This window comes from Petromyzon marinus, unplaced genomic scaffold, assembly GCF_048934315.1.
Source record: "Petromyzon marinus isolate PM22_M1 ecotype Great Lakes invasive population unplaced genomic scaffold, UKy_Petmar_22M1.pri1.0 PM_Scaffold_100, whole genome shotgun sequence".
Lineage (NCBI taxonomy): Eukaryota > Metazoa > Chordata > Hyperoartia > Petromyzontiformes > Petromyzontidae > Petromyzon > Petromyzon marinus.
Window position 1 is genome coordinate 122299 of NW_027423059.1, and position 27766 is coordinate 150064.

General features: G+C 45.8%; 1 protein-coding gene across 1 annotated transcript; it reads right to left on the bottom strand.

The window, feature by feature from the left end:
- Positions 1–26603, bottom strand: LOC142922557 (uncharacterized). The gene is made up of 4 exons (XM_076063342.1): positions 26470–26603; positions 14953–15660; positions 10259–10352; positions 1–706 (listed from the first exon to the last, which is right to left on the bottom strand). Exons 1-4 carry the CDS (start codon positions 26601–26603, stop codon positions 284–286), a joined length of 1359 nt encoding a protein of 452 aa, XP_075919457.1. The 3' UTR covers positions 1–283.
- Positions 26604–27766: the final 1163 nt, after the last annotated feature.

Here is a 27766-nt window from a genome sequence, read left to right on the forward strand (position 1 = left end):
TTTGGAGACAACTCGGTGTTTATTATTGGTACTTACAGCACACACGGCGTCGCTATGCAACTGAGCGCGAGGAAAGGGGGGGGGGGGTAGAGATGGTGTTTCTTCATTTGAGTTTAGAAAAAAGTTGATTTGCAACTTGTAGCAACAAAAACATCATCGTCAACATCATCAACATAACGACTCATTCCTATTGGGTTCCAGTTATGGTGATTGCTTTGGTGACGGTGGCTACTACGATGATTGCTGTGGTGATGGTGGTTTGCTGCTAGAGTGAATGTGGTTTCTATGCTGTCATTGCAACTATGTTGATGGTGATTGCTGTGTTGTAGTTGCCATATTGGTGGCTGTGGTAATGGTGGTTGTTGCTAGACTGATTGTGGTTGCTACGCTGTGGTTGCTGACAGTGATGGTGGTAACTACGGTGATTACTGCGGTGATGGTGGTTGCTGCTATGGCGATGGAAGTTGCTATAATCATGGCGGTCTCTACGGTGACCATCGCGGTGATGTTGGTTGCAGCGATTGCTACGGCGGTTGCCGTGGAGATGCACACAGTGGTCCTGGCAGTGGGGCAGATCCAGGAGCTCCTGGGCGCAGGACTCCTGGGTGCGAGTCCGGGACGTGACGCGAGACTCTCCGATGGAGAACTCCGCCTTGAGAGATTCACAGCTACGTGAGCAGCGCTGCCTCAACGCATCCAGGGGGTCCTGGGAGAGACACGGAGACTCGGGGACTCGCACAGAGACGCATGCAAAGAATCGCAAAGAAACTCACCTCATGATTCACAGACTCGCACAGAGACACGGAGACACACGGAGGCTTACACAGAGACTCACAGAGACTCAGCTTCACGAGCAGCGCTGCCATTCGCTCACAACTCGCCCACTCGCTCACCCACTCACCCTCACACTCACCCACCAGCCAGTTACCCATTCACCACCCAGCCATTCACCTACCCCTTCACCACCCACCCACTCAACCGCCCGCTCACCCACTCGCTCACCCAGCCGCTCATCCACTCGCTCACCCAGCCACTCACTACCTAACCGCTCACCCCCTAACCCACCCACCACTCATCCACCTACCCGCTCACCCACTCACCACTGGCTCACCAACTCGCTCGCCGATTTGCTCACCACTCACTCGTCCACCCATTCACTCGCTCACCCACGCTCTCAACCACTCACCCACTCACCATCCACCCATTCCTTCATTCATTCACACACTCACCACCCACTCACCAACCCATCCGCTCACCTACCCCACTGCTCACCCACCCACCCGCTCACCCACCCACCCGCTCACTCACCCGCTCACTCGCTCACTCACCCGCTCACTCACCCACCCTCTCACACACCTGCCATCTGCTTATCCACCCACCTGCTCACCCACCCACCCGCTCACTCGCTCACTCACCCACCTACTCACACACTCACCATCTGCTTACCCACCCGCTCACCCACTCACACTCTCACCCACCCGCCTGCCCACCCGCCCACCAACCATACCCGCTTACCAACCCAAGTGCTCAACCACCCACCTGCTCACTCACCCACCCACTCACACACCTGCCACTCGCTCAACCACCCATTCGCTCACCCACTCACTCACACACCCACCCAACCACTCACCACCCACCCACTCACCACTCACCTGCTCACCCACCCATCCATACACATTCACCCGCTCACCCACCCACACCCATCCGCTCACTCACCCGCTTTTGGAAGGATAGACTTTTAGTTAGTAAAACATCTGTAAACAAATCAGGATTACTTGTTTTACAGATGATGAAATAGATCAGTAGACAGGGGCTGTATGCGTTTCTATGTTGTTATTTATATTCTGCACAAAGGCGACTCCACAGCAGCTGTGACGAGGCAAGGCCGGCGATCACGAGAGCCAGATGAAAGCAGATAACTCGAGAGCAGCACGCGTTATCGTCTAGCTGTGGGTGTGCTCAACTGTGGGTGTGCTCTACTGCGCGCGTGTGTTTGTGGCTAAATGCGAGAATGTGGATCGGTGTGTTATTAAATTACGAGGCTGCAATAAGATTCTTGTATGTCGAACTTCTTTCGCACCGTGCTTAGCCAACCGTGATAATCGGACATTACTCAATTGCATTTTACATCGAGCAATCAGCACCCCTACGTGCAGAGCAAAGCCACTTGCAGGTGAAATGCTGAGTCGCCTTATCGTGCAAAAAAAGAAACCGTTGCCACTGGGGGTGCCCTTTAGAAATGCAAAGGGGATTGCATTCCTCGCAAACCAAGTGGCCCAGCTTTGCCCTTGAGAGGCAGTCGCGCCGTGCAGGCGTCCCAGTGTCAGCGCTGTTACCACCGTCACCATCGTCACCACCGTCACCACCGTCACCACTTTCACCATCGTTACCACCGTCACCACAGTCACCAACGTCACCACCCACACCATCATTACCACCGTCACCACTTTCACCATCGTCACCACCATCACCCTCCACGTGTAGGATTCACGGCATTGGAAGGTACAGGGAGTCGTCTTAGATGCAGAATCATACAGATGTGTGCAGTATGAATGTTTACACGCTCTCAAACGTATCTAGACCACCAGCTCAGAAGAACTGAATTTGTGGCCATGTCGTCGTTTAGACCACAGACTCAAAGAGTTGAGGACACGTGGTGGCAGTCCCAGCAACAGGCAGCAGTGAGACAAAGGCAACTATGGGCCGGATTCGTCTAATTAGGACTCATCAGTGCAGGACAGTCATCAATACTTTATCTTGCTATATGCCTCTGGCAACCCCATATATGGAGATGACCTTTACACTATAGTGACCCCATTGACGGTTGGCTAAAGGCAACAGTAACCCAATCTGTAAATGATGAGAAAACCAATCATAACAAATATAAATTATGCAGGCTGGAAACAAAAGATTTCACAATAGAATCAGTGAAAATAGTATTCTTGGTTCTTTCGGTAATGTCACGTAGATAGAACATAAATACATAAATAGTAAATTTTAGGAACATTTGTATTTAAAATAATAAATTGAAAATAATAAATTGAAAATAATAAAAGCAAAAAACCCACGAAGTTTCAATCGCAACACAAGCGGTCTTCATATTTTTTTTATTTTATATCTACGTGACTTTACCGAAATAACCAAGAATATTAAGTCCTGCAGTCACGAAAGTTTGAAGTCAAAATTCGGTGAAAATAGATTTGTGCACCAGCAATGCACACCCTTTTTGTGTTGTTAAACGTATTTGTATCCAGCCTGCGTTGATGTTTCTGTTGTGATGGGTTCTATTGTTATTTGCACATTTAAATGACAGGCAGTAAACAGCTCGGATGGCACGGAAAGTGGATTTCTGGATATTGAGGACAGCAGCAGAGAATGAGCGCCCAGCCAACATGCAATCGTTGTATGTCCACCAGGTGGCGACCGGCTCCACACAGTTAAATTACGAAGAAATGTCTGCTTCATATAATTCATGCTCATTCTGTTTAAGTATTAAAACAGATTTGTATGGAACTAGGATACATATTATTCAAGGGACGGTCCTTGTCTTTACCATCTGGAAGTTCCCCAGCGATGATTCAAGCCACCCTAACTCTGCTGATGGGATACTGAATGTCGAAACCTGTCCAGAGTTTGCTTGTACTGAATCAATTCTGCTGATAAGATGCGCTTCAGAATAACGTAGGGACAATGGGTTCTGTAAAAAGAATTATGTTTTTATGAATAAATACGCATATATGACGGAGACAAAGCTACTTATATCTTCTGGGCAGTAGCACCCGCACTCTTACCCAAAGTTATTCGTCTGTTTCATCTTTCAGTAATAACGCATTCTCCGTTTTTTTATATTCCTGTGTCTCGTTAACGACCATCAAATACCTCGTTTCGTTAGCTGTGCAATACCCCTTGGACTCGTTATCTGCAATCTTGATGGTTTTGTCTGTTTTTTTCGTTGCTGTGCTCACGTACCACGGATCTACTTTGTAAAATAGGCGGCAAAATTGCTGAACTCAGTGATATTTTAGTGTTCACGGCGACACTCAGTGATTTATTTCAGCCGGGTCACTCCGGAACAATGTTCCAGGAATAATTTTGATCACGCCACATCCATGTCGCAGTACTGTGCCCTCTTGCTTATAAGCATCTTCATATGATTATAAGATGGAAGAACAGAGTACAATCGCATAGGATTATTACTAAAAGACGTATCTTGTACTCTAGTGGTAGTACCTTATGCCGATCACCCCTACTACTCCAAGCTGGCCCATCAGCTTTGCGGAAAATATCGAGTGAGCAATGAAGCCCTGGCAGGCGTTACAATGGCTTTACATCACGCTTTAGCTAAATTGTAATTGGCGTTTGTCATAGGAAGTCAAGCGAAATGTGGGAATAGTGAAGTTGCCACAGCACTGCGGTGTCTCTGGCGAGTGCACTTGTGTGCGAAGCAGTGCCGGATTAAGCTCGTGCGAAGCCTGTAGCAAATGTTATAAAGGGGCTGTAAATAAAAAAAAGACCTAAACATTAAAACACAGATTTTTAACTTGCATAGTAAAGTTATTGTATTTTTTCATTTGCTATACAGTAAGATAATACGACAAATCACTAAACTTAAACACCCAGTCGTTCACAAAAGTTGAAGGCAGTATAGTATGATAGTAATAGAGCAAGTGCAGAATCGCTGGACCGGAATTGATAGCTTGAAAGCATTTCGCGCGGGGTTCTTGAAAGTGCGGGGCCCGTATCATTTGTAGCTACTTGTGCTACTAGGATCGTCCGGCACTGGTGCGAAGGGGAGTCTCGAGACTTAATTCAGTTGCAAAAATGATGATCACGTGTAAAGGACCACATGCACCATGCACACACGGGTGAACAAACCACACGCACATGTGCACCCTATAATTGAAAGGGGTATGTATATATAGCGTGCATTTAAAAAACGACATACCAAATGTCTCTATATAAATTGCTTGTTTGCGGAGCAGTAGTAGAATGGTCAGCGCATTGTCACTAACCAGGATGCCCAAGTTGAATGTCCACTCACGGCTAACATCAGTGACGAACATATGAAACGGTACTGAGCCTCCCCTAGGATGACCCGGCCTTAGCTGGTGCAGTGCATCAACGTCAGCACGTGGGAGACACAGGCGGCCATGCGTGGTTCTTAGCTACCCCTAGGTTGACCCGGCCTTAGTTGGTGCAGTGTATATATTGGTAAGAACCAAGAATATGAATCCCTGCAGTCACAAAAGCTTTAAATCAAAATTTAATAAGAGTTGTTAAGATGTTCTACATGTCGATGTATACATTTCTCTTATATATGTGTGTGGGTGTGTGTACACAACCATATTTTATTGTTGTGGTTTTCACATCTGATGATGATTGCTTGTGTTGCAGTCGAAACGTCGTGAGAATTGTATTGTATAATATTTTTATTATTTTATTGTTTCCCTTCTACGTGACTTTACCGAAAGAACCAAGAATATAACTCTATTTATTGCTTGTGTGCTCACATGCATGCGTGTGGTATTTGACAATCGTGTACATGTAAACCAAAAACTACATACAGAATATGAATCCACAGCAGTAAACACGACAGGCGAATTTGTCAGACAGTGAGGGTGTGGAGGTTTGATTGGTTTCAGCCCTAGAGCTCTGCTTTGCCACAAGTGTCGTGTTGAACCCTTACAAATAGTATGTCCCTGTTCTCAATGAACCAAGTAATTCACTTCCCGTTGAGTGTAACGGTGAAGCAGATAGATATCAGCTAATTAAGCAGTCGGTTAATTATTTCTACGTTTACACATTCAGATACAAAAACACTCCGCATGTACCCTCCCCGAGCAAATCTAAGTAATTAAAATAAAACAAAAACAGCACCATGCATTGCTATTCTACATTGTAGTCGCGAAAGTCTAGTGTGACAAGTCTTGATCAAATCCTTTTTATACATACACACGCACCTTCGGAAAAATTTTAACGATAATCCTCTTAAATTAAAAACATAATCGCATCGAGAAGATCTGTGCATGGGAATATTTACAAGTCCTAAAGTTGCACAGCACATACGACTTAGGGGTCCACAGGTGTATGCACGGCCGTGCAGTTGAAATCCTTTAAATTGTTATATAAAATCACGCGCTGACAGAGTTATTTGTGGTGATAAAGTCCCTGTGACATTTACACGTGATACTGTGTGTAAACGCGTGTGTGTGTACATCTGTGTATCGACTCAGCCACACACGGCCGAGCGTGGTGTTGGCCATCCACCCCCTCGTGTGCCTTGCCAGCCTTCAAAGGTGCTTGCAAATAGCAATTCGCAACAGTCTGTTTAGGCTATATGGGGGATCTTTGTCTTTGTGTTATTGTGTGTCGACTCAGCCTCAAATGAGTACCTGGTGCGGTGTGTAAACATCGCCATTCTGAAGATAAGGTGGCCAGGCGTGGTGCTGGCCACCAATCCGTATGTGCTCGCTCACAGTACTTGGTCACACAGTCTGTTATGGCTATACGGGCTACACGGGGGATCTTTGTATCTGTGTGTGTAAATTCACGTGGGGAATGGTGGCGCAGTGGTTGGGGCACTGTTTTATGAACCGCAAATGTATTAGACAGTCACCCATAGAAGTGGATCTAACAGAGCTACCTCTATAGGAATAGGTTTTACCCTTTTGGCGTCTTCTGGTCCAACACCAATGGAGACTAGGCTCTAAAGAAAGCCGTCTCGGGTGTGGACCAATCAAATTCAAGGACAGTGCATATTATTATCAGAGGTGTCTTTTCTGTTTGCATTTTGACTGCTTGTGTTGTGGTTATTGCAAAGATGCCTTGAATAAAGGTGTCAGTTTTTGTGCCAGTTAAAAGGGTAAAACCTATTCCTATATCTTGTTACTGGCAAAGGAGGTCTCATAATGTAAATGCTCACTCCGAGCCCTCAATACTCTGATAGTGCGCTGTTTTTGAGTTGTACGGCTTTTGGCGTCTTCTGGTCCAACACCAATGGAGACTAGGCTCTAAAGAAAGCCGTCTCGGAAGTACGCCTTTTGGCGTCTTCTGGTCCAACACCAATGGAGACTAGGCTCTAAAGAAAGCCGTCTCGGGTGTGGACCAATCAAATTCAAGGACAGTGCATATTATTATCAGAGTTGTCTTTTCTGTTTGCATTTTGACTGCTTGTGTTGTGGTTATTGCAAAGATGCCTTGAATAAAGGTGTCAGTTTTTGTGCCAGTTAAAAGGGTAAAACCTATTCCTATATCTTGTTACTGGCAAAGGAGGTCTCATAATGTAAAGAGCTACCTCTAATTACAAATGTAATTTTCTTCTTGGTTTCCTCACTCCCCTCCCAACAAATTAAACAATTCTTCTGCACGAGTTATTTTCAATCTCCCCTTTAATTCTCACACTTTGCCTCTCCTCCTTCAACTCCAATGGCTTCTCGTTCACTACCGCTGTCTTTTCAAATACCTGTCGCTGGTCTTTAAACCTCTCCATGGACTTGCCCTACCTAATTTTGCCTCTCATCTCCTTCCATGTCCTCTCTCATCCTCTTTGTTCCCAATCTTATCTGTCTCTCTCTGTCCCTCCTTCTCTCTGTGCCACATCTCATTTATGGTCCCTCTATTTAACCTTCTTCCATTCCTCTCATAAAGCCCCACCTCTTCTCCATTTCCCATTCTCTACCTCTTCTCTCCCCTTAAGCCTCCACTCCTTCTCGTCCCTACTCTTCTCTGATCCCTTCACCGTCTATCGCTGTCACTCATTCCTCAATCTTTGTACACCGCTGCCATCTAAATCATTCCATTCTGTCACCACCTTGTGCTTGTTATGTCAAGAGAGAAGGCACTCTATAAATATACACCACCACTGCCACCAAGAAGAGGAACATATTTATTTGTTGGGTCCAGAAGTGGCCGTAGTGCAAGTCGGCCATAAAAAAAATTACATTTAAAATTACACCACCACCAATTAAAACATTAAACACAAAGGTTGTCTGTATAACCTCAACAGACTCTTGAGGCAAGTGCTTTAGCGAGCACCTATGAAAGCCAGCACGGTACACAATGAGGTGGGTGGCTAGCACCATGCCTGGCCGCCTTTATCTCCCGAGTAGTGATGTTTACACACCGCACCAGGTATTCGTTGGAGGCTGAGTCGACCTAGGGTTAGCCCAAAACCAGTTTAGTTCATCGGTCCCGGTGTTGTCAAGTTCATCGCGTAATACGCGAAACACTATACAATTACCGAATGATACGCATACCCACACATGCACACAAGCTTGTGCACATATCCTTGCTTAACGTGGGGGTTGCGTTGTCGAAAATTGCTGCTTAAAGCTATTTTACGTGAAGCAGAAAACTTTTCTACAAGGAATAACAGTAAAGGGGGAGGCTCCGTTTCAGCACAAACTTTTATTATTATTTTTAATTGAGAGTACAGTACACTGTTTTCTATGTTTATTTTAAATGTGTTGTGTATATGTAGAAGATCTATATTATAATCTTTATTTATACTGGAGGAATCTAAAAAGCCCTTTTTCACAGATTTCCAGTTGGGGTGGTACAGAAAGTTACAAGAACAAACGATGCAAAAACACAATCGAAGTGAAAAGTATAGGAAAGGTAAGCAAATGACCAAAAAATAAACAATTTTTTATCTTACCTAGTAAAGCCCTCTAAGCTATTAGCTTCTTTATCAGAAGCGAACTGGCCACAAATGATAGCTGAATGAAGTGGCTTATGACGTGGAAATTTATAGCAGCCAAATAATAATAAAAAAATGCGTTACATTCATCAATATACATACAAAGGACGTGAAAGGGAGATATGGTGAGTGAAAACTATAAGGGAGTGAGTGAGATGACACTACACACAGATGCTGGAACAAAGGCTGAGGAAGAGGATGACACGCCACGTAACACAGCGCGCACCGGTACAGCATCAGCTCCCAGCAATACAGAACAATGCTGCCAAGACCCACACCACTCATGAGAGCAGTCCGTCATGTGCTACTCTGCTACTCGCGTTATAGTGGGTGTGGGGTGCGCTAAGCAAAACACATTACATAAAAAACGTGGATATACTGCATATGGTTCTCTGCGTGAGTGAGTCTATGTCTCTCTGTGCGAGTCTGTGCGAGTGACTCTATGGTTCTCTGTGTGGGTTAATCAATAGTTAATAAAGAATTAAAGCTTTCGTGACTGCATAAATTACTCATTGGTTTTTTCGGTAAAGTCACGTATGTATAAATACCATAAAATTATATTAAAATAAATCAATCACGACGTTTCGACCGCAACACAAGCGATCTTCATCAGGTGTAAAAAACAAATAGCACATATGGTGACATCAACGCAACACATAGAGAGCGTTAAACTGCACGGAGGTAAATACAACAAGAAGATGAGAGACGAGAATTCAACAAACCTAAGAAAAATTTACGTGATGCAATACCAGTCGGCCAACGACACAGTTAGACACTTGCCTGGCAGACCACGAATTTCAGAAGAGTGCTAAATTTCGTGTTCATCCTCTGGGTTGAACATACCAGCATAGACGGAGTGAACAAATACGAGGTATAAGATAGCAGAAATAAATATACAGGGACACAAGAGGTAAGAATAGGAAAGACGGACAGAGAAGCAAGAAAAAAGGGGCCGGAGGGATGAACAGACAGAGGCTTAAAATAAGTAGTAGAGGTGGGGGGAGGGGCCGAAGAAAGCAAGGGGCACGGCAGCAGCAGAAGAGGGAGGGGCAGGAAAATGTAAGGGGGCGCAATTAGTTTAGTACAGAATTGTAAAGGTAACTTCCCCGTAGAAGTGTGTTAATAAAGAATTATAGCTTTCGTGACTGCATAAATTACTCTTGGTTTTTTTCGGTAAAGTCACTAATGTAGAAATACCATAAAATTATATTAAAATAAATCAATCACGACGTTTCGACCGCAACACAAGCGATCTTGCAACACAAGATCTTGCAACACAAGATCGCTTGTGTTGCGGTCGAAACGTCGTGATTGATTTATTTTAATATAATTTTATGGTATTTCTACATATGTGACTTTACCGAAAAAAACAATGAGTTAATCAATGGTTCTCTGTGTGAGTGAGTCTATGTGTCTCCATGTGAGTGAGCCTATGGCTCTGTGTCAGTGAGACTTTGGCTCTCTGTGTGAGTGTACTCTGTGAGTGAGTCTATGGCTCTCTGTGGGAGTAAGTGGGTCTCTAAGGCCACCACCATCTTGCCCCCTGCCCAGTGCGTCCACCTGGTTGAGCTGCAGAAGTCTATTGTCCACCGCTCCAGACCGCACAGATATCCAGACGTCCACCTCCAGCACAGACACCAGCAGATTCTTAAACCTGGTGGTGGAAGTAAGGACACGAGAGGGGTAATAGTCAACCACCATTACCACCATCAATACCACCATTACAACCACCGAAATCACCGCTATCGTTAACACCACCATCAATATCACCACCTCCACCACAACGATCACAATAAAAATTACAATCACAATACTCTTTGGTTCTTTCTGTAAAGTCACGTAGGTAGAAAAAATAATAGATCACGACGTTTCGATCGCAACACAAGCAACCATAATCAGGTGAAAAAATATAGCGAGTAAGCTGCTGAAACACGAAGTCATATAGGCTTGAGATAAGCTCAACCCAAGAGTAAGTGGGCGGAGCAAGAGGTGGAATTTGCATATACATACAACACCGGATCGTAGAAAAGGAGAGACACAGACACCGAGAGACATCCACACACAGAGAGAGGCACACACAGAGCCACACACAAGAGAGAGACACATATAGAGAAAAACACACACCGAAAGAGAGACACCCAAAGAGAGAGACACAGAGAGAGATAGACACAGAGAGAACGACACAGAGAGACACACAGATGTTTCTGCAATACAATGATAAGAACTGTCAAATTATATATAAATTATTTGTATTATTAAATTAAGGCAATACATTTGAAAATGGTCCCCCATGGGTGAGTGTCCTAAAAATACCTGCTCGAATTACATAATTGCCCATGAATTACTATGGTGTGACAATGCCAATTACCAATGTCAAAGGGAACATCAATGAGTGGTAAATGTGGGGTAATATCCCCAGAAGAGCATGTAGACTACATTAAAAATTAAAATAATCAGGCAATATAATATCACATATGGGTTCAGTTTAAAGTTTACTTATGAAAAATAATACTGAAATAATTGTGCTCCATAGATAATCTTAATGGTCAAGTTACATAAACATCACGGAATCACTTAAGCTGACCATTTAAAAAGACATTAATTCCAAGATTCATAATAAAGGTTTTTGGGTTAGATCGCGTTTATTTATAAATGTGTCGTAACCCTCCACCACCCGACACGGCCAATCAGCAAAAAAAAAGTGTCACGTTGACAAAAGACAAATAATTCACTACTTCAGCCCACCGGTGTGTTGAAGAGTTAATCCACATTTACAGTTTGAGTACGACGTTTCGCTGGTAAATACTTCCAGCATCATCGGGCAATTCGCCAGAATGGTAAAGCCCTCGCTTGCTCCCGGTTTTATATAGAGCAGCAGGGTGACGTCATCACTTAACTCATCAGGTGCAGTGATTAGAGGCGGAGGGGGGGGTAATGTAATTATATAATCGATTAGTAATCAGTCATTGGTTATGATTAGTAATGAGTTGTAGATTAGTAATTCTTTAAATCAAAATGTAATGTGTATTATTTAATAATACGCTTCCAGGCCGCACTAAGCCGGTAGCTGTCAGAGCGATTAAAGTTATTCTTGTTCCTCTCAATTTCAATGGATTCTCTAATTAGTCTTTGCCAGTAATAATTAGTTTTACACACCACTGCAACATTGTCAAAATCAATTGAGTGTCCTTGTTGACAAGCATGTTCTGCCACTGCCGACAGTTGTGTTTGAGATAATTTAATATTTCTCTGATGTTCTTTTTGGTCTTACGCTGATGTTACGTCCCGTCTGCCCAATGTAGCAGCTGCCACATGAACAATTAATCCGATATACACCTTCTGTTGATAGTTTAGGTAATGCGTCTTTAGTGCAAGATACTAGTTTTTGAATTTTGTGTACTGTACCAAATCTTACTGTAATGTTTTGCTTTTGCAAAACGCGGGCTAATTTGTCAGTTACTCCTGAGATATATGGAATTTTTATTGTTTTAACAATCTGGTCGCTTTCAGTAGTATTGCTTTGCGATCGTGATTTGGCATTCAGTGCATTATTGTAGCCATTCTGTCGTAGTGCGTCTTTAACGTGTTTAATCTATCTCACTAGACTCTCACCATCTGACACTGTTTTCGCCCGATGTACGAGCGTCTTGATAAGAGAGGATTTTTGAGCTGGATGATGATGTGATTCTGCATTCAGATAGGCATCGGTGTGCGTTTGCTTTCTGTAAACGCTGTGTGTTATTTTACCGTTCAGGCCATGTCCAAGCAAAATATCTAGGAATGGGAGTGTGTTATTCACCTCCATTTCCATGGTGAACTGGATGGCCGGGCACAAAACCCGGCCATCCAGTTCACCATGGAAATGGAGGTGAATAACACACTCCCATTCCTAGATATTTTGCTTGGACATGGCCTAAACGGTAAAATAACACACAGCGTTTACAGAAAGCAAACGCACACTGATGCCTATCTGAATGCAGAATCACATCATCATCCAGCTCAAAAATCCTCTCTTATCAAGACGCTCGTACATCGGGCGAAAACAGTGTCAGATGGTGAGAGTCTAGTGAGAGAGATTAAACACGTTAAAGACGCACTACGACAGAATGGCTACAATAATGCTCAAATTAACAGAGCACTGAATGCCAAATCACGATCGCAAAGCAATACTACTGAAAGCGACCAGATTGTTAAAACAATAAAAATTCCATATATCTCAGGAGTAACTGACAAATTAGCCCGCGTTTTGCAAAAGCAAAACATTACAGTAAGATTTGGTACAGTACACAAAATTCAAAAACTAGTATCTTGCACTAAAGACGCATTACCTAAACTATCAACAGAAGGTGTATATCGGATTAATTGTTCATGTGGCAGCTGCTACATTGGGCAGACGGGACGTAACATCAGCGTAAGACTAAAAGAACATCAGAGAAATATTAAATTATCTCAAACACAACTGTCGGCAGTGGCAGAACATGCTTGTCAACAAGGACACTCAATTGATTTTGACAATGTTGCAGTGGTGTGTAAAACTAATTATTACTGGCAAAGACTAATTAGAGAATCCATTGAAATTGAGAGGAACAAGAATAACTTTAATCGCTCTGACAGCTACCGGCTTAGTGCGGCCTGGAAGCGTATTATTAAATAATACACATTACATTTTGATTTAAAGAATTACTAATCTACAACTCATTACTAATCATAACCAATGACTGATTACTAATCGATTATATAATTACATTACCCCCCCCCCTCCGCCTCTAATCACTGCACCTGATGAGTTAAGTGATGACGTCACCCTGCTGCTCTATATAAAACCGGGAGCAAGCGAGGGCTTTACCATTCTGGCGAATTGCCCGATGATGCTGGAAGTATTTACCAGCGAAACGTCGTACTCAAACTGTAAATGTGGATTAACTCTTCAACACACCGGTGGGCTGAAGTAGTGAATTATTTGTCTTTTGTCAACGTGACACTTTTTTTTTTGCTGATTGGCCGTGTCGGGTGGTGGAGGGTTACGACACATTTATAAATAAACGCGATCTAACCCAAAAACCTTTATTATGAATAATATTGGTCGCGAAAGCCTACGTGTTAAACTAATTCCAAGATGTTGAGCAAAGGAAATTGTTTGGAAGTTCATCTCACACCAAGTACATGTTACTATAAATCTAAATCTGCATAGTTCTCAATCACCAAAGTCGCAAACATGTTTAACCACAAGCAAGGAGTTCGGTGTAAAGCTGTTAAGCAAATTAACCACTGCACACATTTGTGGAAAGGTCGCTTCAGAAAAACAGCCACATAGCTCAGAGGGGTCTCACCTGGTAAAATAAAAAGTTTATAGAGTTCGTTCTGCCTCAACGCTGTTTTCATAACGCCATTTGGATATAGCACGATGGATGTATTAGGGAACACGTTTTATGACACGGATGCTAAGTGGATATAACGCGATTGAGTCAACAGAACCACGTCGCGCGAGTAGGAATGTGCGGTTGTACGGCTGCCTGGGCACAGCGTCACACGAGGCATTGGGATGCTGCTGGATGCTTCCTGATGCTCCCCACGCGCCTCGGTCTTTGTTCAGCCGACACACGCATCTCACGCTGTTATCACGGACTGTGCTTTACCCTGTATTAGTCATTGTAACGAGGGAGTTTACACAACGCGGTGTTATTCAGCAACGCAACTGCCGCGTTATAGAACACTGCAGTAAATATTGTCGCGGTGTGGAAGGAGCAATGAACGTCATCTTGTGGCATGGAAAGGCATCGCAGCCCTAGCGAGCAGCCAGAGACAAAGCCTGCACGCACGGCAAAGTTGTGATTGACCCGGGGACTATTATCAAGTGACACGTATGGACTAATGGTTACTCTAAATGACGATGTTGACGTTGGTTAACGTGCTACAAATATGCTGAACGCACATCGCATTAGCTCTGACTAATAGCGTACTTTTTTTAAAAATTATCGTTTACAATGGTTAATTTGTATATCATGCCAAGTGAGTAATTTGCGTGTGGACCCTGACAGCGGCACTCAATGTCCAACTCTTGCGAATGCTCTCAGGGGATCTTTACCGTGCGCTGCATTCACTCACTCAGCCCCAATCTCCCTGTCGTGAACTCACCACTCACTCACCTCACCCTTCAACTCACTCACCCTCCTCACCTATTAATTCTCCTCATTAACTCACTCACCCTGCAATCCACTCCCTCACCCCCCCCCCCTCCATCACCCGGCACTCACCGCCTGTCCGTGACCACCTCTCCCGTGCCTACAACCACAAACACCACCACCACCTCTCCCGTGCCTACAACCACAAACACCACCACCACCTCTCCCGTGCCTACAACCACAAACACCACCACCACCACCTCTCCCGTGCCTACAACCACAAACACCACCACCACCTCTCCCGTGCCTACAACCACAAACACCACCACCACCTCTCCCGTGCCTACAACCACAAACACCACCACCACCTCTCCCGTGCCTACAACCACAAACACCACCACCACCTCTCCCGTGCCTACAACCACAAACACCACCACCACCTCTCCCGTGCCTACAACCACAAACACCACCACCACCTCTCCCGTGCCTACAACCACAAACACCACCTCTCCCGTGCCTACAACCACAAACACCACCACCACCTCTCCCGTGCCTACAACCACAAACACCACCACCACCTCTCCCGTGCCTACAACCACAAACACCACCACCACCTCTCCCGTGCCTACAACCACAAACACCACCACCACCTCTCCCGTGCCTACAACCACAAACACCACCACCACCACCTCCTGCTGCTGCTGTCGCGGTCTCCGCGTGGCGCCGCGGGCCCAGGGGGAGGCCTCGCAGCCCAAGAGCGGCGCCACGGCACCCCCCCTCCCGCTCCTGGCCCCTCGTCCCTCCTGGCCCCTCCCCCTCGTCTCTCCTGGCCCCTCCCTCCTCCTCCCGACTCGCGACGTGGAGTGAACTCGGCCCCGCCCCCACCGCCCCCCCCCTGCGCGCCGCCGCCCATTGAAAGAATGGCGGGAAGCGGACGCGGGGCCTACCGAGCGCCGCCTCTCGCGTGATTGGCTCGCTTCGCGTCACGTGGGAAAGGCGGAAGAAGAGTATGGGGGAGGAGCTGCGCGGTTAGGGGCGGGGCTGTCGAGTCACGTGATGGGCAATGATTGCCAATAAGTGGGCAGGGATGGCTTACGTCATAGCGTACGTCACATCCGGTAATGACGTTTGTATAAATAACACGCCCCTTCGTGACGCGTCTCACACTTCCTTCCGTCCCGCGTGCCGTCAACACGAGCTGAGCATGGTGCTGCTGATCGTTGACGTTCTGGTCTTGGCCATGCTTGGGATGGGGATCTTCATTTATCTTCTTTTTACGCTTTCCATTTCAGACTTTGACCATGAGGTCACGACGTTGTCTACGGAGAGGATGAGCCTGCAGAATGTGGAGCTCTGTCAGAAGAACAAGATGCTCCGTCTGGAGCTACAGCAGCAGCAGGAGGAGTTGATGGAGAACCGAGAGACTCTCCAGAGAGAGAACAGGAGCCTGGTTCAACAGCTTAAAGAGTGCCAGTTGGAGCTGGAGTCCACGAGAGTGCCTTGCAGGGAGAGCAAGTCTCTCCATGCGGATTTTCTCCGAGACTGCAATGCAGCACAGCGGCAAATGTCGCTGCGCTGTGAAAACAAAGATCTCCGGAGGTCGCTGCACGCCCACCTGACGGAGTTGAACTTCCTGGATCCGCAGAGAGGCCAGGAACAGTTTAGGCTACGCGGGAAGCTGGTGCGTCACGAGGACATGTGGCATGGGGAAAAGAGGCTGCATGAAGAGAACCTTCATCTCAGTAGCCAGCTGAAAGAATTGAAATGCGCCGTGTCTCAAATGTACCATGATGCCACCGATGCCCCTTCCACCGCCGCTGCCACAGCTTCCACCACCACTTCTGCCACCACCAAGCCCAAGAAGAAGAAGAAGAGATTTATCCATTGGGTGCGAAAATTGCTGAAGCGCAAGTCGGCCAATGTAAAAACATTGGGGAAATTGTGAAAATGACACCGCCCCAATTAAAACATTACTCAGAAAGACAAACATACCCCATAGAACATCAACATACTATTGGGGAAAGTGCTGTACAATATATATGTATCTATATTTAACTTTCTTTGCATTGTATGTAGTCAACCATACCAATGGAAGGTGCTGTTAGCGAATAATACAACTTATCGGTTCCATTCCTGAGAACTGTCCGTAAGTCGAACGGTTCATAAGTCTGAATACAATAGTGTACTGTATTTAAATCCACATACTGTAAGTTTTTAAAGATGTTATCACGGTTCAGCAAAACATGGAAACATTGTCAAAGTCATATGTAAGACAAAATATCGTACATTTGCATGCAACAATGTAATAAATACTGTATTGTGAGCAAAACATAAAGTTACTTAAATGGAATAAAAAAAATCTGTTTTATTGTCACTTACCTTTAGTTCGGATGCTGGCCTGCTTGTCGGGAGGGGGCGTAATGAGTCCCTAAAACTGCACACACGGGGGCGGTGGGAGGGGGGTGAACGTCCATACACACACACAACAGCGACAATCATTCGCCGTATAGCCTTACCAGAATGTTGGGGCAAGCGCTGTTAGTGAGCAGCGCCTATGAAGCTCAGAATGGCACACAGGCCAGCACAACGCACGGCTGCCTCTCTTTCTCTCTCCATACACGAGACTCACAGGCGTACATACGTCCGTGCACACACGCACAACAACAACGGAACAACCGTCGTTCACCCCTAAGTGGCGGTGACATCACCACAGCAGATTTAAAGCTTTTGCTGTCCTCCAGACAGTCTTGTCCCTTCACCTGATGAAGGCCGCTTGTGTTGTGGCCGAAACGTCGTGATTTTTGTTATTTTATTTTTTGCCTACGTGACTTTATCCAATATAACCAAAGAGTATCACCACAGCACTTGTGCCATTCTCAGTGCATTTTGAGGCCACGTGAAGTGTCGAAGACTGGCTGGCAGGAGGTCATGTAAATAGACGCAGGTGCCATGGATTGACTGAGGAAAATGATCGGCAGATGCAACAGCCGTGCTCCCCACTGTGCCAACTTTATTTGTGTCAGTTGTTTGGCGCTCTGCTCGTTGTTTTGAGCCTTGCTCCTCTGCCCTATGCTGTTGCTGGAGGGCGACTGCCTCCACCTCCCCAGCAGCGCTTTTCATGAACCTCCTCCACAGAAGCCGATCGTGACACTGCTGATACCAGTCATCAATAAGTCCAATCAGCTCCACATCCTTCTGTACCACATCAGTCCATCTCTTCTCTAGCCCGTACCACGCCCATTTAGCACCATCTATCCAGCCAAATTGAAGCTGCCTGGGGATGCCGTGGCTGTGCATCCGGACTGCATGACACAACCAACGCAGCCTCGATTGCTGGAGGAGCCCACAGATGGGCATTTGTCCAGATATTCCAGGAATCTGAGCTCCTCACAAAGTCCAGTCTCGTTAAGCCCTGGATAGATCGTGGGCTAACCAAAATGTTTCACCCAGTGCAGATGTTCCTTTCGAGAGACATACGGGAGGGTATAACTGCGGTCCAGAAGACATGAAGGTTTGTATGGAGTGACATGCCAGGTAGCTTCCACACAGTATTCAGCAGCTGATGAAAATAGAATGCCGCTCGAATGATTCGAAGTGAGACCTCGGCTACTGAAACAGAGTTGGTCATCAGCACACTGCCCAAGTACGGAAATATCTCCACTCTCTCCACAACTGCCCCAAAACACATGGGGAATTGAGGGAGGGGAGCATTTTGATGATGTAAAATACCCATGGAGGTGATTTGTTTTTGTGAGGCTGATGGTAATGGCCCATAATTTAGGAGAATGCTCCATGTTTAGCTGTAGTGTCTCCAACTTCTCCTTAGAGTGGGAAGTAATCACCAGATCATCCGCATTCATAATATGGTTTAACAATAGAGAGCCATACCATGACCGGACTGGGGCATCGATCAGCCTCCCATTATATCTATACCAGATATAGATTCTACTGGTACATCCATGGAAATCGTCTCAAACTACGTAGTCAAAAAAAATGTTAAGTCGTGAAAGGGCCAGAGGACACCCGTGTCGCACCTTACTCAAATATTCTATCATCCCTTAACTCCATTACGTCAATTTCCCATGTGACGCATCAGTTGTTTTGTATTATTTATATTTGCTTTCATTACTGTAACTCTGTGTGTTTATTTAGCTATGGTCATTTGGGTGATCCAGGTCTCTCTTGCAAATGAGACTCATCCTGGTCGCTTTAGTTCTCGCCTTGTTCAACTAAATAAACTGGTACTCACTCACTCCATTATGAACTCACCCACTTCCCTTACTCTATGACTTACATAAATGCTCCCTCTCCCTCCTCATGAGTCATATATTTACCTGATCATTCACACAATCACCTGATCATTCACTGTGTCAACCTCACTCACGCACTTTTTCATGCTCTCAAGAATGACCCACCCATCCTATCACTCACTACCTTAATCACCATCCCCTTATCTCATTGACCCACTGGTAAAATGAAAATACTCTACAGCAACAACACGTGAGATTGTACTCAGGCTTACACTCACATGTGTAAAGAAGTTCCTTTGCAGGTTCCAATTTCTTGATGATTTATTTCACCATAAAGTATTTACAACGCAGGAGTACGACTTTTACGAACCTTCCCCCGTAAAGTACCCTGTACCTGTCTCCACCCATCAACACTGACACCACTATAACCTTTGCCATCGAAGAGAAGGGAAGTAGATGACGATAGAGTTTGCTGATAGAATCTACCGGGGGCAAGTGCTGGAAGTTACCAGGACGTGGCCGTAGGGGTATATAAGGGGGAGCGAGGCCCGCGAATGGGTTGATTCCTTGGGGACTGAAGAACAACTGCAGGTGGACGACATCGGGGCCGACTGTTGGAGATCTACATGGGAGAAACCATCAACAAAGACTGTTCGATATTACTCTATTAGAAACCACCAGGACTGCGGTAGTTATAGCCTTGTGAAACGTGTGAGTCGTACTCTCGCCTGTAAATATGTTATCGTGAAATAAATCATCATGAAAATGCACCCTGCGAATAAGCTTCTTTACACATGTCGGAATAGAGGACATGTTTCTTCGCAGGCCGTTTTTTGTCTACAACAGACCTAAACACATGAAATATGAAAAATGGCATTTGATTAGGATTGCCACCTGCTACCCATTCTGAGATCGCCCAATTAGCAAAACCCTTCTTTCCATTATACCTAAGACTTTAGATTTGTACATTCCGTAATTTCAAGACGACGAGTTGACCAAAGTGGCAATGTTATTTTGTCATTTTATTCACAGTAACAAAAACGGTATAGTTTTTTTCCCTGTTAACTTATGCATACGAGTGTAACGGTGGCACAATGGTTGGCCATTGCAATATGAATCAGACCACTTTAGTTTGATTCTCAGTCATAGTTACCATCAAGCAAACTGGCCTTGAGCCTTCTCGTCATCAACCCACGTTGACAAGCATGATGGAGTATGGTCAAGCAATCTGCACGACTTATCCAGTATGGAAAGACTTCACCCATAAGTGGTATGACAAAGGGTAACAATTATTATTATTGTTGTTGTTTATTACCACCGAAGGAATAACTTCATATCTGTCAGCCAGCCTATATATACTCATAGATAAATGCTCTCCTAAACACCACCATTGGGTTGAAGCTGATTTGGTATCTTCCACTTTGAGAGCCTCGCCACAAGGACCATCCTACTCGATCCAGCGGTGTATCAGCGCTTTGTCAGGAGCGAAGCAGTCGGCAGTATTCCGGCTGTGAGACGTGAACAACGTTAGAGCGTTATATCATCCCCATTAATAGTTCAGTCATGCTATCAGTCAAGAAGGCATGAAAACAGTAGCCAGGCAGCTCCAAGGGCAGAGCGCGAAGCTGGTACTGCCAATATCCTTCATCAGCTTCCTGTTATTGAGCGACTTTTCTAGTGCAGATATTTCATGGCCTCAGCCAGGTCATCAATGACTGCACAAATAATGAAATTACATTTGCATCTGCACTTGATCTTACTAAATGTCACATATACGAATAAAACATTGGCTTGCCGATTGTATAATGTGCATTGCTCTCTGTAGCAGCCTCGTTGTGCGTGAAATTTTCAACGAGATTCAAGGCAGGACGCATTCTCTTTTGAGCTAAAATTGGACAAAGAATGGAACTGACCAACGGCAAAAAAAGTTTTTTCCATAAAAAATCCTATATATAAAACTAGCTAGATAATCACCTGCCAACTAGAGTTGGCAGGTGATAATCTAGCACATCAGATGTAAGGTCAACATTAACAATGCAATGGTGGCCAAATTATGGAAGGGAAAAGGAAGCAGATGAAAAAAATTAGTTGAGATGAGAAGATTTAGTGGAACACAGTGAATTAAGGTTGACAAGAGATTTCTGCATTCTCTAAATTATTCATCTGTTGTCTTCAGAAATGCTTCCAGTGGGCAGTTATTCGTTTGAACCATGTCATATTGTTCCAAATGATTTTGATGGCCATTGTCAATAGTTTTTGGAGGGTGAGGGGTCCAATAAGACAGAGAGCTAGCATTAAAGATAATAACTTAATATCTCGATAAGGTACTGAATCATCCTTTGATCCCTCTGGAGTTGATGAGTACCTCTTTGTGGGACATTAACATGAGCTATTCCTTGGAAAGTGCCAACAATGATAGGCATTCATAATTGCCATTGACCTGGTGCCACTGCCGCAGGCTCTTTTAAACAAAAACATTTCATTTTTAATATTTACGAGATGGTTACCCCTCCGATTGCCTTTTTTTCTCAATTACTGTATTTTACAGTATTGAACTGATACAATGTGTTTTTCTGTTCACTAAAAGAAAGGCCATGACCATCATGAACGTCATCAGTCGGATGTCAGAAGTCCTCCAACATGATAATGTCAGATTAGACATGAGCCTGAGAACATCATGCATAGTACTGGCTTCCCTCTACTTTATAAATGGATGAGTTCTGGAAAAAACACGAGTCAAACAAAATTTCGTGATCAGAAAATATTTTCCCATTATATTCAACACAAAAACTTAGGGATGAGTTTCAGACAGATAATTAGAAACAGGTGGCCGGAAGGTACTGTATTGATGATAATAAATTATCCAATAAACAATACACTTGCCACAGTGGAGTGGGGGCACTGTCTGATAGGGGCGGGGCCAAGGGGGTATATTAGGGGAGCGAGGCCCGCGATCTCCGCACTTGCCCGGGGATGCACAAAGAACAAGGTGGACGAGATTGGGACAAACTAATTGTGGAGCGATAAGGTGGAAACCATCAGGGCTGACTGATAGCCGTAGTAATAACGCTCTAAGTTGTAAATGTGTAGTGAGTTCAACTGAGTCGCAGACGTAGACTTGGAGGCAACAGATTTATTTAACTCCAACACACAGGGTAACTTCCCCTTAGAATAACAACCTATGGTGGTGACCACCAGGCTAACTACACTAATTACAAAGTAACTAGCTACTACAGACCGGGACCAACAGCTCGGGTCCAGGTACACGTGTTGGAGACTCGTTGAACGGAGAACGTAGATCATAGAACGTAGACCGTCGACGAATGTTTCTTCCAGGATGAAAAACAACAACAACAACAACAACCCTGGTCCCTCTCGGGACCCGGCTTATATTCTCTGCGGCATGGCTGGCTCCACCCTTGGTCACGAACACCTTACAGAATCCTAGAGCAGGATCTGGATCCCAACCACGTGACCCCCCCTAGCCCTCACTTGGGGCCCCTTTGTCAACTCCCCCTTCAATAAAAGAACAAAACGAACAACCCGTTAGTGTGCATCAACAAATAAATACTTCAACCCATCTATACAATATATACAATATATACAAAAACCGAAGAGTCTTTGATCGAGTTCTTGTGGCCAGGCTCCCAGGAGAGGTGGGCGTACTCTCCTCGGGGGTCCCAGGGGGAATTTCAAAATGTCCCATCGAGCAAAGAGCAGTCGGCCGGGCAGACGAGCCTTCCGCTCCCGAAGATTGTGAAGATGGCGCAGGTGGCGGCTTGGGGGATGTTAAACGTGCGGCATCTGAGGATGGGATCACATGACTCCCCTGAGAACCAACCTCAGTGGGTACACACCTCAGCTCGCCAGACACATCTGACACTTGGCCCCTGTGTAGTGTAGATGGGATGAATTCACGCAGCGTGATGAAAGGCTTGAGGCGAGAGGGATGTACAAACCAACTCCGCCGACCCAAGCAAATTTTTTTCACACTGAAGCCAAACGAACCGAATCACGCCAAACGTCCCCCTCCAGGGTTTAAACAATTTCGGTGAAGTACCCACCAGTATGTGGGGACAGTGCAGCCAGGCTCTGTCGCCTGAAGCCCACTCATGTCCGGAAAGATGGAGACCCCTCAGCTGCTCATTTGACAATTGGCACGAATTGGAATTCTCTCTGGAAACCTCGCGTGCTTCTGAAAGCCTCTGAAGGGTAAAGCGCATGGACTCCGAAATTTTAGATTTAGCCTTGTTTGGCTCGGTTCATAATTGGACATCAATCTGGGGGTCGTGTTCTCTTCCATACATTTAAAAAATGGTGAGAAGCCGGTGGATGGGTGAGGGGCCATTCTATAGGCAGCTAGGACCCCGGTAACATGCAAGTCCCAGTCAAGCTGGGACTCACTGACCTGATGGCTCAACATGGAGGTCAGAGTCCTCTGCAGCCGCTCCACCATTCCATCCGTCTGGGGGTGGTATGGTGACGTGCGTATTTTATTTGTTCCCAACAAGTCGTACACCTCCCGCAGCAATTTTGAAGAAAATTCCTTGCCCTGATCGGTCAGAAGATGCTCAGGGCCCCCCTTGTCCATCACATAGCAATCAAGGAATGCCTCGGTGATGGCCAAATCCGATTGGTTGGGCGGCGGCCAAGCCATCGGCTAAAATATTTGACGCCCACCAGTAAATACTTATTGCCACGAGGGGTGGTAGGAAATGGACCAAGGATAACAAGAGCGACCAGCTCATTTATGCGGGAAACCTGAATGGATTGCAATGGTGGACAGCAGAGTTTGGACGGGGGTTTCCGCCGTGCACACTGCACACACCCCTTGAATACAATAGCGACATCTTCCACCATGCCAGGCCAGAAGAAGTCGAGCTTAAGTGTGGCTAGCATCTTATGCACCCCAAGGTGCAACAGTCGCTCATGCACAGCCCAGATGACTTTACTCCGTAGGGCAGTAGGCACGACAATGTTGTAACGTGTCAATCCTCCATTCCAATGCATGAGCAATCTGCCTCTGAGGATGACAGAGGCTACACCCCGTCGATTCACCACCCCCGTCCACCTCCTTGACACGGCGTTGTAACTTGAACAGGGAAGCGTCTTCCACCTGAAGGCGTCCGAAGTCTGCATGGTTCATGCCAATAACGGCGTCATGCGCAACAGGACCGTCGGCTTTCCTCAGAGATGTCAACCTCAGCCAATGCCAGAAGGGGACGAGGCGAGTCTTCAGCAGGTGCCTTACAGCGCCCCGGCCCGAGAAACACGTTCACCCGTCGCTCGTTGGTAATCGCGAAAGGGCATCCGCGTTCGTGTGTTGGGTACCTTTACAAAAGGAAACAGTAATGCAATAGTCCTGGTGGACTTCCAACCAACATGAAAATTGGTCAGATGGTTGCTCAATATGCAGCGCGTACTGTAGCGCTGCATGGTCAGAGAGCATCTCAAAGCGTCTGCCATAAAGATAGGCGTGATACTGTTGCACAAAAAAAAACAGTTGCCAAAAGTTCCGCCGGAGACATGACTCTGCTGCCATATGCTACAACACTTTCCATGCCATAACGACTTGAGACAGAACAGCGCCAATTCCGGTGTTGCTAGCATACGTATCAAGGATGAACGGCAAGGAAAAGTCGGGGTAGTGGAGGGGAGGGGCGTTCACCAAGCCATCCCAGAGCACAACAAATGTGGCCTCCTCCTACTGCCCCCAATGGAACTTCTCACCTTTTGCCGTCAGGGCGTGGAGAGGTTTGGCGATCGTGGCAAACCCGGTGACAAAACGGCGGTAATAGGATGCAAATCCAATGAAACTCCACACCTCCTTCCCCACCGACGTGGGGGTCAGCCAAGTATGGACACATGTGGTTTTGTTCAGGTCCATCGCTATCCCTGATTTACTGACTATGTGGCCAAGATACCGAACCCATTTTTGGAGCAGGTTGACACTTCTGCAGATGTTTTTTAAACGTACGGCTAAAAACGATAACATCGTCCAGATATATTAGGCATGAGTCCCACTGAAGGCCTGCCAGAACTAGTTCCGTCAATCGCTGGAACGTAGCCGAGTGGAGTGAAGACCCATCGTAAGCTGATTTAATTCAAATAAGCCTTGTGATGTGCGAAAAGCTGTCTTCGGTTTAGAGGATTCATCCAAGGGCAACTGCGAAAATCAAGATAGGTCAAGAGTCGAAAAATAATATGCCCCTGCGAGAGCGTCCAAGGAATCGTCCATCCGAGGAAGAGGGTACGGGTCAGCTACAGAGATCTTATTAAGCTTACAGAAGTCAACACAGAAGTGCAAACTACCATCCTGCCTTTTTAACAAGAGCAATCGGGGCTCCCCACGGGCTGGTGGATGGTGAGATAATATCGGCGGCCAACGTTTCATCAACTGCCAGCTGTACGTGTTCTTTTTCCATAGGGCTCAGCCGGTAGGGGTTCTGCTGGATGGGAGCGGCGTCGCCCATATCGATGTGGTGACTCTGGGACTCGAACAATTCCGAATTTTCGGAACAAAGCGTATCCATCCACTTTTCATCAGAAACCTGTTGCGGCTTCGTATTCAACGTGACCCCCTACACCGCCAATGATGTTTCCCTCGTGAAGGATGGACGACACGTGAGCTAGCACGGTGCCCTCCTGAATGACAAACATGTCCAACCCTGCCTTCAGGACTTGAATGAGCGGTTCCTGGCAATTGGATATGATAGTTTGGGCCCCCACCAACGGCAAACCACGAATGTCTTTGTTTGAGGATCCTAGAAGAATTCCACCCTCAGTCGCCTCCTGGTCTAGCGGCTTGCGCAATCGTAAAGGAACCAACATTTGCATGCTGGGGGGAATCTTTACGGTCTTACTCGCAAGCGCTTGTACAGTAGCGTTGGCAAAGAACAATCGAGTGGGAGAAGGCAAAAGGCCATTCGATGGCCCAATGGTAACTCAAGGGAACCTTGATCGATCAAAATTTTCAGGGGCATCTGCCTCAAGAAGTCAGTCCTGAGCAAGCAAGGAACAGCAAGGGACGTTGATACAAGAACTGGCCTCGTCAATTTAATATCTCCAATACACACCTCCGCTCTTATTTTCCCAGTGAGGCCCAATGAGCATCCATTTGCATAAAAGCACGGAACCCTGACGGGACATAGGGTACGACATTTAGGGGGCAGAATGTTAAAAATCAACTTGGAAATGATAGTCGCGGATGCACCAGTATCGACGAACATTCTGATTTCAACCCCCTCTATCAATCCGATAACAGCGGATGAACCTGCGGTCACAGCAATCGCTCTATGGACCAACTCCAATCACCGACCCGGTCGGAGCAGCCAGTCAGCCTGAGCAAAATCTGAACCCTCATGCACCGACACACGACGGGAATGAAAACCGACCGAACGTAATGAGTGAGGTGGATTCAGGGGCCGAAGGCGACTCGCCTTCGGGTGCAGTGGAGTGGTGGACAGTCAGGTGGATGACTGTGGTGCCCGCTCTCAGGATGAGGAGAGGTATCTTGCCATCGAAGTTGTTCATCCTGTCACACCATGCCATCCCCCCCCGCCAGCCTCCGCCTTGGGTCGAAGCACAGGCTTGGATGGGCTCCACATCTTCGGGTGTATCACGCATCTCACTAGGCACAGTATACGCCGCCAACCCCTTATGTCGTTGCAAGAGCAGGTGGGCCTGGATGCATCTTGAAACTTTGAGAGAAGACAAGTCGTCTTTGTCGACGGATGGCAGGACGATGTCGAGGTTGTTGTATATGTGGGTAATGAAAATTTGATGAAAATAGTAATATTAAATGAAGTTTTAAATTTGCATAATTTATCTGCAATTATGTTAATTTGGGTAATCATGCGTATAAATTATGCGAGTGGGTGTGGTTGTTAATGACAGCCTTTAAGATAATCAGGCCCCGCCTCGTTGACGAGGGTTGGTTATCAATCGGGATAATATAATTAATCGTATGCAGTTATGTTAGTGTGATGCGAGTATGCCAGAGTCAACTCGGCTTCATTGTTTAACTTCGTATTATCGATTAGTATAATACAATTATTCTTGCTTTAATATTTACTGAGTATGGATTAGAGTGTTTATGTAAGGTCACCAAGTTCATATCTCTACGCAGAACCAGTTCTTATGCATAGATTTCAGGAAAGAATCACACAATCACTTATGCGTTAATCAATTTTATTTTCTAACTAAACTTTAATTCTAATATAATATGCGAAATCTCGATCTTGGAATTTCAACACAGTATCATCACAGTAACCATCACGACTGCGTTGTTTCACTTTGACAACAGCACCTGTGGTTAATTCCGCTGCATAACGCGAGCTCAGTTGGTGAGAGAGAGAGAGTCGTTAAACATCTAAACAAAACAAACCTTGATACTCTATTATGAAAGATTATACTGGAATTTGCACACACAGTACGGCGTTCATTCAGAGATCATAAGAAACCCTTATCACGTTGTTAGCACATTGGGTCATGGAACAGTTGAGTATTCTGTAGAGTACGCGAGTATGTGCGGCGATCATTAACGAAGGTGCTTAAAGATTACATGACGAAATTCATACGAAAAGGCGATCAAAACAGTTATTCCCAAAGGCACAAATATATCAATAGATCCATCGGCAAGATCAGATGATTACAGAAATGGCTTGGATTGAGGTTGTGCGGTGGGGTGCATGCTG

Bases quoted from the DNA above. Each gene is read 5' to 3' on its own strand.
- LOC142922557 (XM_076063342.1), bottom strand. From the start codon at position 26,603: ATGAACAACTTCGATGGCAAGATACCTCTCCTCATCCTGAGAGCGGGC. The intron at 15,661-26,469 runs GTTCGGTCGGTT...AGTCGGGAGGAG, and splicing joins GAATCCACCTCACTCATTAC to GAGGGAGGGGCCAGGAGAGA. The intron at 10,353-14,952 runs GTGAGTGCCGGG...TTCCACCACCAG, and splicing joins GAGGTGGTCACGGACAGGCG to GTTTAAGAATCTGCTGGTGT.